General features: G+C 36.0%; 1 protein-coding gene across 2 annotated transcripts in view; it reads left to right on the top strand.

Annotated features, from left to right (window-relative positions):
- Positions 1–14,845, top strand: part of LOC144437158 (CD109 antigen-like) — a 49,339-nt gene that overhangs the window by 13,115 nt on the left and 21,379 nt on the right. For both annotated transcript variants that reach the window (XM_078126027.1, XM_078126026.1), the window contains exons 8-17: positions 595–679; positions 1,105–1,222; positions 2,605–2,838; positions 3,859–4,029; positions 6,345–6,509; positions 8,050–8,241; positions 9,126–9,275; positions 9,996–10,166; positions 11,085–11,145; positions 14,270–14,465. In XM_078126027.1, the coding sequence (XP_077982153.1) occupies positions 595–679; positions 1,105–1,222; positions 2,605–2,838; positions 3,859–4,029; positions 6,345–6,509; positions 8,050–8,241; positions 9,126–9,275; positions 9,996–10,166; positions 11,085–11,145; positions 14,270–14,465 (1,543 nt within the window). The remainder of the gene's footprint in view (positions 1–594; positions 680–1,104; positions 1,223–2,604; positions 2,839–3,858; positions 4,030–6,344; positions 6,510–8,049; positions 8,242–9,125; positions 9,276–9,995; positions 10,167–11,084; positions 11,146–14,269; positions 14,466–14,845) is intronic.

Raw genomic sequence — 14,845 nt, forward strand, 5'->3', positions numbered from 1 at the left:
TTAAAAAGCAAAATTTACTAAATAACTAGATATACTTAAATGTGTTGATCACATTGGTAAAACAAAGTAAATAGTTCTTGTTTACACGTCCAAGGGTTCTAATTAGTTATGAACAATGTTTTGCTTGTTCAGGTCAATCTTGTTACCATGGCAATACCAATGACAAGACATTACTATTGCAACACAAAAGCTATTTGTAGTATTTTCAATATTGTACTGTTCAGATTTATTGTTGTTGTGATGAAAAAAGGACCTATTTATTTGATGAGGTCTGTTGAGTTCATAGTTCATAGTTCATAGTTCATAGTTCATAGTTCATAGTTCATAGTTCATAGATATGACATGTCATGCCATACTAATGTAAACCTGGAAATTTTTGCTGAACACTTACCTTCACTAATTTCGCTAGAAAACAAAAATGCAAAAATAAATGCCTTCTTTTAGATTAAAACAATGTGCTAGTCTGGAAATTAGTGTTTAAGAACCAGCTGCAGACTGTAAAATCGCAAAATTTTCTAGTATCATCAGTTTTGAGAAGCATGATGTGTCGTACAGTCAATATACATGTATTTCTTGTCTAATTTCATTACATAGTTTTACCAAAGTTTGAAGTGAAAGTGACTTTACCATCATTTGCTGTGGAACAGGACAGGAAAGTTGTGGGTACAGTAAAATCTGAGTAAGTCAGTGTCTATTCAATATATTTTGTATGTATGTCTAGAAATGTTTTTATACTGTGAACAAAAGGATAACTTTATTTTCACTATTTTCAGTTTTGCCTCTGAAATACATCATATGGCTTACCATTTTCACTTAAAATTCATGACAAACAATCCTCAGATTTGATATTATGCCTGAAATTAAAATTTCATTAGGTTTTACAGCAAACAAGTCAACAAATAAGTCATACAGAATCACATGACATTTTACATGCTACACATCTTTTCATTTCATCGACTGGGGAAAGTGGTGCCCAAACTACAAAAATTATGAGAGGCATGTTAACACCACTAATGTAGAGTATCGCGTGGATCAGGTTTGGTAGTATATATTGTGGTCATTCATAATTCACTGACATTGATATTTTTTTTTAAAACATTTCAGATATACGTATGGAAAACCAGTCAAAGGAACTGTTGTACTGAAAGCACAATTAACAAGATATGTTTATGGTAGATCCCTTGATGAAATACAAAATCAATATATTGAACAAACAAAAGAGGTAGGCAAAATGCAAATAGTTTGAAAAGTAATGTAGGTGATTCGACAATTTGAACAAACATCATCTAAGAGATGAGTCCCTTGAGTGCCTATGCTCTTCAGTATAAAACTGCTAGCATGAAAATATTCAATGTGCAACTTGAATACATTATTTCTGCTGACTCCCATGATGCACTAGCCCTTAGCAAAGATACCCTATAAAGGTACAAGGTCATTGATGTTTCGCTGAAATCACTTTTAATTGTAGCAGGTGTAAAATCATGAAATGGCTGTCAAGAACACACATTTTATGAAAATGCCTTTTATTTCCTGGAGTGGCATTTGCCTTGAAGCACATAATACATTCAAGCCATGTACAAAACTGAAAGGGAATATCAGAGTATTTTAATTATTATCAAAATGTTACATTAAAGAACTTACATTCATATGTAAAGTGACCAGTATGGGTACCTTTCACTGCCATATTACAAACACTGAAACAGGTGTGCAAGAAAGGGCTTACTACAGTACTACATGCATGTTGGGCAAATCAAGAGTGCTAGTAAATGGGCCCCAGGCGCTTATACAGGGAGGTATATGCTATGGAATTCTTGATGGGCCCCGGGCTCTTATACAGGGAGGTGTATGCTATGGAATTCTTGATGGGCCCCGGGCTCTTATACAGGGAGGTATATGCTATGGAATTCTTTACGGGCCCTGGGCTCTTACACAGGAAGGTATATGCTATGGAATTCTTTACGGGCCTCAGGCTCTTATACAGGGAGGTGTATGCTATGGAATTCTTACGGGCCTCGGGCTCTTATACAGGGAGGTGTATGCTATGGAATTCTTACGGGCCTCAGGCTCCTACACAGGAAGGTGTATGTTATGGAATTCTTGATGGGCCCCGGGCTCTTATACAGGAAGGTGTATGTTATGGAATTCTTGATGGGCCCTGGGCTCCTACACAGGAAGGTGTATGTTATGGAATTCTTGATGGGCCCTGGGCTCCTACACATGGAGGTGTATGTTATGGAATTCTTGATGGGCCCTGGGCTCCTACACAGGAAGGTGTATGTTATGGAATTCTTTACGGGCATCGGGCTCCTACACAGGAAGGTGTATGTTATGGAATTGTTGATGGGCCCCGGGCTCTTTTATACACAGGAAGGTGTATGTTATGGAATTCTTGATGGGCCCCGAGCTCTTATACGGGAAGGTGTATGTTATGGAATTCTTGATGGGCCTCTGGCTCTTACACAGGAAGGTGTATGTTATGGAATTCTTGATGGGCTTCGGGCTCTTACACAGGGAGGTGTGTGCTATTGAATTCTTTACGGGCATTTGGTTTTTGTTGTATCATCCTTTTTTTCTTTTTCTTTTTTCTGATGACACAATTTGCAGATTGATGGTGAAACAGACTTTGAATTCAGCATGACTGACATTCAGAACATATTGAATAATAGGGCTTTCCCTGATGGAGATATATTAACAGTAGAGGCTAAGGTCACTGAAAAGCTGACAGGAATATCCCAAAGTGCAGAAGCAGAGATGAATTTTTATTCACTTCCTGTCAAGATGGAGTTTCTACCAATATCACCTAACACTTACAAGCCAGGAATGAAGTACACTGCATTTGTAAGTATGGGTACTTACTACTTCTTTTAAGAGCTTATCGAATGAAAATAATTACATGGATGTTGAGAGATTACTAAAACTGGTTTCCAAGTTTGTGCCCAAGTTCACTTCATATGTTGAATTGTATGTGAAATTAGATTAAATTTTTATGATCTATCTGTATAAGAGACCGATCACCATCCAAGTATTGCTTTATTGAAGTAATAGACAGTGAGTTTCCTCATTTTTCATTCACTAGGATACTTTCCAGAGAGACATGTGTGCATCTATTTTGTATGTGAAAATGTATAAGTAAATCCTAGAAATTTAAATAGTCATGACATGCCAGAGTGAACTTGTTCAAAGTAGAATTACTTACAATAGTATAATAGTAACCATATCATTCATGTTATGAATACATTGGATGTGTATTTCAAGACAACAAGATAAGGAAGACAAGTATGCGTCATCAAAACCAATATGTATGGTGTATTATGTGAGTTTATTGTGTGAGTTTCTTTCCCAAACCCGGAGTGAGTATTCTACAGATTGTACTTATCACTCAGATGTGTCTCTCTCACAAGACGAGTGTGAATTTGGGGAACTCTTGAGGCGCGCCCACAGGTGTAGTACATTGTCGGATCTGGGTGACTCCAGGATAGACTGTGGACTGACAGGGAAAGCCTTGACAATTCCATAGCAATGTGATAGCGAGGGACTCAGGGTGCAACATAGCCTGTCACATAATCCCAAACCTGAATGGAGTTCTGAAGAAATATGTGTATGTATGTATGTTTGTGTGTATCTGTATAAAATAAAATTCACTGGGAACAATCCCCAGCACAAAAAAAATATGAAATAAAAGTTTCTTCCTGAAAAAGTGCCATCAACAAAGTCAGATAAAGGTTATAATCAGAAGGGCAACTTTTTGGAAAGGTACAGTTATTCACACTTAGTGTGTCCATATTGTGGCAGGTGTTTGTAATTTGAATCAACTTTACCAGATGAAAATTGAAAAAAATTACTTCAATTTCTCTTCAGTTGTCAGTGACTTTGATGGATGGGCAACCACTACGACAAGAAGATGTAAAAATAGTGAAAATTCATTGGGATGGTCCAGCTACTGCTGAGGAGTATATTATACCACCGAATGGAATAGTAACGATAACACTAGATGCACTGACTACTCGTTCAAGGACAATATACATTTCGGTAAGGAAGAACCTAACTCTCTCATCTAGCATGATGAGTATTATTTTAAGCGAAATGTGCTCTTGTTTTGAAAGTATGATAGAATAGATAATAAAATTTGAAGAATTGTCGTCAATTCAAATTTTGTAAACAAATCATGAAATATGATGTAAATATGAATATTCCAAAATTTTAATTTTCTGTCATTCAGTACATTAAAATGTTACTTTTTCTTTTTTTTATTCATATCATTTGATTCATAGACAAAATATAAAACATCAGGTTTTGAAATATTCCTCTTCATATATTTTCGGTGTATTTTTGAACTTGCAACTTTTGTCTAAAAATAACCCCTTTTTCTCAGACGTCACATGCATAAACTAAACACAATTAAAACATTTTTAGATAAAACTAATTGCGTGCCTATAAAAATTGAATACCAAATCGCAAAACATGCATTTTAGTGATTTCATGCAGGTTTTGAAGTGACATACCAACACGACCATAGAGCTAGCCATAGCAATGACATGGAAATACTGTGACCCTCTAGCGATGACATAGAAATACTCTGTGACCCCTAGCAGTTGTTATAATTCTCAATATGGCTGTAATAGTGAGGCTATGGTATGGAAAATCATTGAATTTCTAGTCATAAAAGTGTGTGCATAAAGTATAGGCTAGGGGGTCACAAACAATGGAAGTAGGAATGCACATGTATAGTGTCCTTTATCCAATGCTAGCAGCCCATAGGCTAACAGTGTGGCATATTTTTAAGATCAATTTTAACTGTTCAGCTACCCTATTCCACTAGCTTGAGTAAGCTACATAGGAATGTGTATAGACTGTTTAATAGAGCATCACAAGCGACAGCAATTTACAATCATGCTTACTTAAAGAATACAATCCTGTAATCTTGACAAACAGAGGTCATTCCAAACTCACATATAATACTCCTATAAGATAGATACAAAGCTGGCCTAAGTACCTGCGGCCATACTTGACCTTATAATATCTTAAAGTCCAATGTTTGATTATTAGCACAACTGAACTAATATTAGGTTCAATAGTGCTGTAGGCATGGCAAAGTGTCTGTCTCTGTGTGTGTGTGTGTATGTGTGTGTGTGTGTGTGTGTGTGTGTGTGTGTGTGTGTGTGTGTGTGTGTGTGTGTGTGTGTGTGTGTGTGTGTGTAAAGAACTTAAAGTCAAAAACTGTTACACCAATTGCTTTGATATTTGGTGGGGGTATTACTGTGGGTGTCTAGTTGGGACATTGTTCAAATCAAAATGATTTTACCTTGTGTGTGTGATTTGGGTCAAAAAATTGGATTTTTGGTCAAACTCAAAAAGTACTGGGCAGATCATTTTGAAATTTGGTTGGAACATTCTTGTTTGGATTAAGAGTTGTTCATGACATGACAAACCCATCAGTGATATGCAAATTTTGCATAAAAATGTGTCTTTTGGTCAAAAATCTTTTAATTCCGAAACTACTAAGCAGATTGGGCTAAAATTTAATGGATATGCACCTGGGGGTATATAGATGAAGATGTATTAAGCAAATAATTATTTCATCAGTGATATGCAAATTAGGTGTAAAAATGTGAATTTAGGTCAAAACCTCATAAAGTACTAGGTCAATGAGACTGAAACTTGGTGTGATGTTTTTGGAAGTGTTATTCTACAGATTTTCTTCAATACATTTTGACACAATTGGCCCTGGCAACTGTGATATTTTGGTAAAAAGAACATCATTTGGTAGGCAAGTGAGTAAACATTAAAAAAATGTATGCAAATATCCCTAGCAACCATGACCACGCCCATAGCAACAACCAAATGATCACATATGCCAGGTATTGCAAAGATAAGAACAGGGGTTAATAGACAAGTGAATAAACATTCCAAAAATGTATAAAAATGTATGTAAATGTGCCTAGCATCAAGAACACACCTATATAGCAACTCTGACGTATGCAATTTTGAATAGTTAGCTAAGAGACATGTAAAGGTCATTTTCAGGGTTGTGGTGTGGAGCATTTTGAATCACTTTTAAAGAATTGACACATATATGCCTAGCAACTAGAGCACAGGAACAACTAAAAGTCACTGTCCTATGCTTAAGATACAGAAGAAAAGGACACACACAGAACAACAATTTGTCTTGTGTACAGATAGCAACTTGGATGAGTAATTAATCGACTTGCCAAGATTGGATATTTGCCTGAAAATCAAACCGTCTATAAATTACATCATCACTCATTGTCCAAAATACACAGTTGTGCCACAACGTCATTGGTGCTATTTTTTTCTAATTTGGCATTTCCCAATTTCTGCAATAGGCTGAGTATGGTACTAGGCTGTCTGAAACTCACACAGTAACAGCGGCAGAATCACCAAGTGATAATTATATTCAAATAACGACAACTACTGACAATTTGAAAGCTGGAGATACTGCCACATTTACTGTCAAAGCAACTGAGCCCTTTTCAAGCTATTTCCTTGAGGTGAGTTACTAGTATAGACCCAATAGAGAACATTACAAGCATTGCAGAATATATTCTACTATCTGTACAACAGTTGGCAACCATTGCAGAACTTAGCTAGCATTACTTCTATCTGTACAGCAGTTGATGACCATTGCACAACTTAGCTAGCATTACTTCTATCTGTACAACCATTTACCAGTGGCAAGCATTTGAAAATTCTTTGCCGACACTAAAATGATAGCTTATCGGCCTATAGAAAAAATAAGTTTTTATTGATAAAGACATTGTGTGACATTATATTATGTGTTTTTTGCTAACCAGACAGTGCTCTTAATGGGACAACAGCTAGTGAGTCAGATTTTTGGAAACCTTTGGTTTTTGAGTTTTTTCAAAAACATACAGTTTACATTTGTGTTTGTAAATTGTATTGTTATCAAATGTATGCAAACTTCAGGACAATCTTTATTCAGAATGGTTAAAAAATATACTTCTTATCCTAATCGGGGTTATTAAACCCGCGGCAACTCTTTACTGTCCTCGACTGGTTCAATTTCTGTGTGACTAAAGTTCTTGATAGAAGCCCCGTGGCAACTTCAGTCCACTTTGAATCTCTCTTTAAAAAAATAGATTATCCAACATAAACATAGTGGGTTGTTGGTGGCTGAGCAGTGAGCTTGTTTGCTGCTTACCTCTACAGCATGGGTTCAGACCTGCCAAACATCGACTGGGTTTGATTGAACTTTAACCAGGTCTGTATGTAAGAATAGTGGTACTCAGTTTGACCTGCCAAACAACACAGGTTTTCCTGGGATACTCCTTTCCTTCTGCTTTTACGGCACTAGAGTGTTGCTCCATGGCAACCATCCAATTTTACTTTGACAAATAAAGTCAGTTATTGTATAAATTAAGGCGCTGCCTACATTAGGAATTTTATGGTAATTATTAAACTGATTATAAAAATTTGATGTCGGCTATAGATTCATCAACACTGTCTTAGAAATTGTCAACCCACTGCCACTGGTAAACTGTTGTCCAGCTAGAAGATAACATAAAGTAGAAATTTTTTTTTTCTGTCCTGAGTAAATATTGTTAAATTACATGACATCGTGTAAGATATCTTAAAAGGCAAAGATACGTTGTGAAATCACTATGTTAGTAAAACCTTGGATGTTAAATAAGATAAAATACATTGTGTTATTCACTTTCACTTGTCAGAACAGAAATAGCAATGATCAGCACTTAGGCAGTAGTGAAGTACAGGCCTTGGTAGACAATTTCTGTTAAAATTTATTGTTGTCTGCTGGCATTGTTATACATTTACAATAACAATTGATACAGTTGACAACCTGTTGAACAGAAGTTGTTCATATGTCACTGCCACATACGTTCTGATTGTTGTTAGTGGCATACTGATAAATAAAACTGAATTAAACCAACTCATTTTATTTGTTTAACATCACAGTTTTTATTAAACATATTGAAGTCACAAGGTCTACTCAGACTCAGACTAGAACTGAAGTATCACATTAACATCTTTTTTTGGGGGTTGGGGATACAGGTTTTGTCCAGAGGAAATATAGCTGCAGTGCATGTAATCCAAGGAGCTGCCCTGTCTGTACACACATATGACTTGGTGATTACCAGTGCAATGGCACCAACAGCACAAGTTGTGGTTTATTACGTTCGTAATGATGGTGAAGTGGTTATTGACAGCTTGACCATTAATGTAAAGGGTGCGTTTGACAATAAGGTAATGAAGGATTTTAAATGTCTTAACCATTTCTTTGTAAATAAGGCGGCAACAGGGGCACTGATCCGGCTTGTAATTCCTATAACTTATAATGCTTATAAACAGTCAAGACCTTGATTTTTTGTCTAAAGTACAGTCTGTTGAACATCGGCAGAATTGACTCGACTGTCAATTTTGTTACCTTTGAAAGTGCCACTCAGAGAGAGCCTGGATGCCTATTTATGAGTTTGTAGTAACTGCATAATTGTAACTGCAACAATGTTTCATTAGAGTGATAACCAATCAATGTTACCAGACAAATCTCGGGAACAGTTGACATTATCTGAAACAACCAACACAATGTCTAAAGTGTTACTGAAAACAATCTCTATACCAAATGAACCAAGTCTGCGAATGTTACGTTGTAACTCTGTCTGTACCAAATACAATTATCATTGATACATGTATACAAATATTTTCAGTCACACTTTCACTAAAGCCTAACAAAAAAAAGTTGTGTGGTTCTGATTACACTCAATAGGTGGGTTAGGTAGATTTTTTTTTATTTTTTTTTTTTTTCATGTGAGTGTCTAGTTCAGGTAGTTATGTTTTCCATATGGTGTCTGTATTATTGGTTTCTTTTTATCAGATGTACAGCCATTACAGAATGGAAGAACAGTTTTATATTGTCAGTTTCCATATCCACTATTTCTTGCGAGACTTCACAATTTTCGTGATTTTATTAGTTTTTTTCTCGAATACGTAAAAAAAAAGTTTTGGGTTGCCGTGGAAAACCATTTTTTTTTATTAGGCTTAAGCAGCATGGTCACAGATAAACAGTGACGATTTGTTCTGTTGAAATGTTGTTACATAAAACTACTTTGTTTATCTGGTCCTAATGATAGGTGACTGTAGCCTTCAACAAAGATACAGCAGAACCATCAGAGAATATACAAGTTGATGTGACAGCCAGTCCCAATTCTTTTGTCGCCATCCTTGCAGTTGATCAAAGTGTCTTGTTGCTGAAATCAGGAAATGACATCACTGAGTCAGAGGTGAGGTTTGCACTGTTTTCACCTGTGTATTTCTCAATTTGGTTTATTACAAAATTTCAAACATTTTATCCTACATGCAATATGTTCAATCTTTAGATAGTGTTTCTCATTGGTGTGTATTTATTAGGTGAATATGACAGAACCCCCATGATGCTCGAGTGATTGCAGTATTCTCTGCAGCTGTACTTCTCCCGCTATGCTTGTAAAAATGCAGCAGAAATGCCACAAGCATGAGTGTAAATACCCACACAGAATGGGGTTCTGTTATCATTACATATGTTTAACCAAAACAGCAAATTTCCATAAAAAAGGATACTGTGCGATCATGCACTTTCATATACAATGAACAAGTGTGTCCTCATTTACATATCATTTGAATACAGGTATACAATAATGTTTTGGGTATTGTTGTATAGTGCAAATACCACTAGTATGTTGTGTGCAATGGGGCACATAATCTCTGGTACATATGTAATAATGTACAATATTCGATCAAAAGACATTGTTTTTCAGGTGTGAACAGGTGTGAACCCAGATTCCAAAGGCAAGAGACATATTTTTAACCAACCCCACGGCCACTGACAACCCTTTACTCCGGTGAATGTATCATAACATATCCTCTTTTCACCAGGGGATATTTGTTTGTACACAAAGAACTACAAGTTGGGAAAAACAGGATTTTAAATACTAATTTAAGACATTTTATTATTCAACATACAGGCTGTAGAATCTCTGCGCAGCTTTGATACCAGTGTTGGTGGGGGAAATTTTAACCCAGATGTGGCAAGAAGAATGTACAAACGCTCGGCTTCCCCGGTGCGAAGTAAACGTGACGCACTGTGGTGGATGCCATGGACTCCAGGTGGCCTTGATGCTTATTCTATCATTACTGTAAGTTCTATCAATTTATACTGTTTTATCCATCTACCCACACTTCCTTCAGGTGTGGGAGTATTTGGCTAGGCAATACTGTACTACATTGTACTAGTAGATTTACTGAAATCAAGCTATAGGCAAATGTAGACTCAAACTAAGACTGTTGTTGCAACATGTTGATACAAGCTATCAATGGACATTGGTGTAGTTATATTCACAGTAGGATATGGTGTCTCTGTCAAGTGGCTGCACATTCAACCTCATTCATTCACTGTTTTTGATTACAGGACTACTCCAAACCTGGAAATTTTTGCTAAAGACTTATTATTGCCTATTTCCCTGGAAAACTAAACCACAAAGATAAATAGTGACTAAAATGCATTCTTGTACATGAACACAATGTACCAGGCTGGCAAATAATGAAATTTAGTCTTTGAGAACTAGCTGAAGACTGTAAAATCACAAAATTTGCTCGTGGCAAAGATATCTATGTTTACCATATTATGTCTATGTAACATGTATATGCAACAACAAGAATTTTATGTATGTCTGTCTTTGTCTGATACGTTCATGTCGCCCATACACACAAGCTGCATGAACACAAAACATGGACTCGAGCCATTCTACACGGTCCCCTGGCTAGCTGGGTTTGATATATTACATATTGTTTATTTATTTATTTGTTTTAAACCCCATATTTTCCTAATAGTCAAACGCCCCCCTCCCTTTGGTTTCCACATTCAGCTTGTATGTACTATTCATATGCTAGTTTAGGGGCCCATTTTACCACTGCCTGCCGTGGTAAAATGGGATTTGCCACAGTTATTATCCAATCAGAATGGCACATAGTAGCATGATATAATATAATGTCATTTTTCTCTCTCATAATGGATTTTATCAAATTCATAAAATCATATGTTTTTATCTTTCTAGAATGCTGGCTTATTGGTACTTTCAGATGCTGGTATATATCGCACTACAAAGAACCACTTTAGTAAGTGTTTCAAACTTGTCGTCTAAAATTGTCATCAGATGGTTTTTTTGCTGCACACATTGACCTTACATATGTATACAAGTATGCTGCATGTCTCCACAAAACTATTCATTTTTAAAACTCACAAATACATCAACTTTAATACACAAAATAGGTTATTGCTGAACCAAAAAGCTACAAAGACATTTTCCTTTTTGAGTATCTCAGCACCTGAAAAAACATATATTGTTTCCATCACTATTGAGAACAAAACCATGGAAACCTGGAAATTTTCATTCAAGACTTATTTTTACTAGAAACCAAACACATGAAAATAAGTAGTGACTAAAATGTCTTCTTGTACATGGACTGGTTTCAGTCTGGTAATTAGTAAAAAAAAAATGGTCTATGAGAACCAGATGATGACTGTAAAATTGCAAAATTTAAAAATGATGAAAGTATCTAGATTTACAGTATTGTATATTTTGACTTCTAGCATTCTCGCAAATCAGAGCTGTTATTTCTTCTGCTACGCTTCTGGATGGCGCGTTCTGGGTGGTGCCGTAAAAGAGGTCGTGGTTTTGCGACGATGACTTCTAGGAGCACTGTACAAAGCTCCAGGATCAAACCTAGAACCATGATAGTATGATAGGCTCCTGTTAAAAAAATCATTAGTTCCCAGTGTTTCAAGGCGCAAGTTAGTAGCATTCTCAACCTGTCTAGACATTCTACTAGCTTTGTTTTAGATCACGTAATTGTAAGGAACTCAGAGTTGTTATAGCCACATTTTGTTGACGCCTCCTATGTATTGCCATGTAATTTTAGAATTCAATTTTGTGGGGCGCCCTCTTGGGACACTTCTTTGGAAACTAACTGCAAAGTTGATAACTGGAATATAGTGTATTGTGGCAAACAAACATAATTACAATCAATTCAATACTAGAACAAACATATACTGTGTACAGATATTGATGTGGGTGGGGGGAGGGGTGACATGCATCATCTCAAGGAAACTTTATCTCATACAAGTCACTATGTTGACTACCTAATATTACTTGATATCCTTAAGGGTACTTTTGATAGCATTATTGTCATGAACATTTTGTGAAATACATGTATCTGTACAAAAGTGGTGTATATAAAGAGTATCACATACACAAAAAAAACACTTCATATGATGTGCCCTCAAGAATTTTTTTTAAAGGGGCACATGCTAAGTTTACATGTGTTTGGGCATAGTTTATGATGTACTGTACTTTAAAACTGAAGTACACTTAGCCACCACTTCCTGAACGTAAACCTGGTATATACTTCATAAATGATCTGATAACATAATTTATCATACACATAAAAAATGTTCAAGAAATGCAATATAATGTTTCAACAACACCAGAAGACAATCGTAATGTTGTAGAGAGCATGCATCGACATTAAAATTATTTTTAAAAATAGTTTAATCAAGGTTATTATGCAAGTATTTTCACTTGTATGAGTACAAAGCTTATAAACTCAGTTTGTGCCACTTGAATGTTAGTGGAGTAACAAGTTACCAAAAAAAAAAAAATTGCAAAAGTACATTTTTGTTCAACTGATTCTTGGGGTGAAAAGGACTTAATATTGTTATTAAACTCATGGATATTCACACTTCAGGAAACCCACACAGAGGACAAGGACAGCAACCAGCGGGAGATAGACATATGTCAACAGGCCACCATGACATAGTTGCAAGAAGTGTATTTCCAGAGATATGGATGTGGCAACATGGTGTCTCTGGGTAAATTTAGATGTGTCGTATTAGTGATATGTTACCACCACTTCTTTGCTAAACAAAACACTGCTCTATCTAACATGTAAACAGACAGTAGTGTTATCCTGCCCAAGACAAGAATACAGTTACTCCATCTTTTCGGCCAAGAAAAAAAAAACATGTTGTGTTTCGTTCTCATGCTTGTCACCTGAGTTCTTGAACATTGGAGCTATTCCCCTCCCCCCCTCCCTTTTCCCATGTTTTTTTCCAAACCTGTGAAGTGCACTTTACACAGCAGGAAAATTTCTCTTCCAAGACAGATGCCAATAGCCCATTGTAGCACACACCTGATGACACAACCATGAACATGCCTTTAGTAATAGCCAGATGCTAGTATATCTTGCAAAGATAACATTAATGGGTAGGCAAGTGAATAAGCATTCAAAACATGTATGCAAACATGCCTTGAAGCAAGACCACACCCATGTCATCAGTCAATTGCGGTGTATATTGCAAAGATAACAGGGATGAATAGGCAATAGGGAACTTGCAGTCCAGACATCATGCTCAGATGCAAAGGATTATGGGATCAGTGTATAGTTATCGTAGTACCTCATCTGGAGCTATCAATAGAATAAACTTTGGCCTCCAACAATAGTCATGGTGACCATGACTAGATTATTTATGGTTACAAACAATATAAATATATAGTTTACAATAGTAATTGAGTCATATTTATTAAATTTCCCATGGTGCAACATTCAGGATATTCAAGATGGTGGGTTTGCAAGTGTCCTATTGGATACACATTTAATAAAATTAACAAATGCCTAGCAACAGCACCAAGGACCCTAGCAACAGTGAAATGATGTATATTGCAAATATAGCAACAGAAATGGTTAGGCAAGTAGAAAAACTTTTTAAAAGTTGACATAATGACCCAGAATTTAAGATACTAACCATAGCAACAGTAAAATGATGGTGTATATTGCATAGGTAACAACATAGATGAGTCGTCATGGGAATGAACATTTTTCAAAATTTAACACATAAACCATCCAGCTTTTTTTTTTCTTGGCCTTAAGAACACTCTGTTTATAATCCCTGTTGTCAGTCATTTTGCATATTCTCTAAAAGTTTGTTTTTGGGATGGAAATTATTAAAAAACAACAAAAACAAAAACATCTTTTCATCCAATAAATTAATAAAATCTCACTGTTACCCTAAATAGGCATGTAACTGTGCAAAATGTTACAGAAGATTTCAAAAATTTTGGCGGGAAGATGTCATTACAATATTAGACAGAGCAGTGTAAAGTATTGTGATTGCACTTATCATTGTGTTAATGGTTTGTAGTCTGTTAAAATGTTTAATGTTGGTGAGTCTTGTTATTTGTAGATGATTTTGATTATGTTGATGAACTACAGCCAGGCATTGCATATGATATGATGGAAAGAGTTCCAGTTGCCGCAAATGCAGATGATGGTGCAACCTTTGAAAAGGCAGAGTCAGGGGGAGATGCAAATTTGCAACCAGTAGAGAAAGTGAGAAAGATATTCCCAGAGACCTGGTTTTGGACAGATTCAATTTCTGGGTAATCAAATAATCAAACACAATTTGCTTTAACCTGGTTGCTTTCAACTAGTTGTTCCTCTCCGTGCTTTGCCCTTTTTATAAATTTATTTTTATTCTGCATTTTTTTCATCATCAGTTTCTGTTTCTGAGTCACATCTGGACATCTTCCATAGCTTTGTAGCCACTAATAGGCATTGCCCACAAGGGTTTTAACATTGGACTCCAGCAGCTATGTGCCCATGTCCATCTGTAACCTGTTTCATTCAAACCTGGTATAAGTGTGACACTCTTTTGCTTCATAGGCATAGTGCTAGTCTTTCTGTTGTCACTTGATCCAATTTGGCCAAGCAGTGGCCTGTTTTTCAAATTCACCACTTGTTCAATATCACCAACAACACT

The sequence above is a fragment of the Glandiceps talaboti genome, chromosome 7 (assembly GCF_964340395.1).
Source record: "Glandiceps talaboti chromosome 7, keGlaTala1.1, whole genome shotgun sequence".
Taxonomy (NCBI): Eukaryota; Metazoa; Hemichordata; class Enteropneusta; family Spengelidae; genus Glandiceps; species Glandiceps talaboti.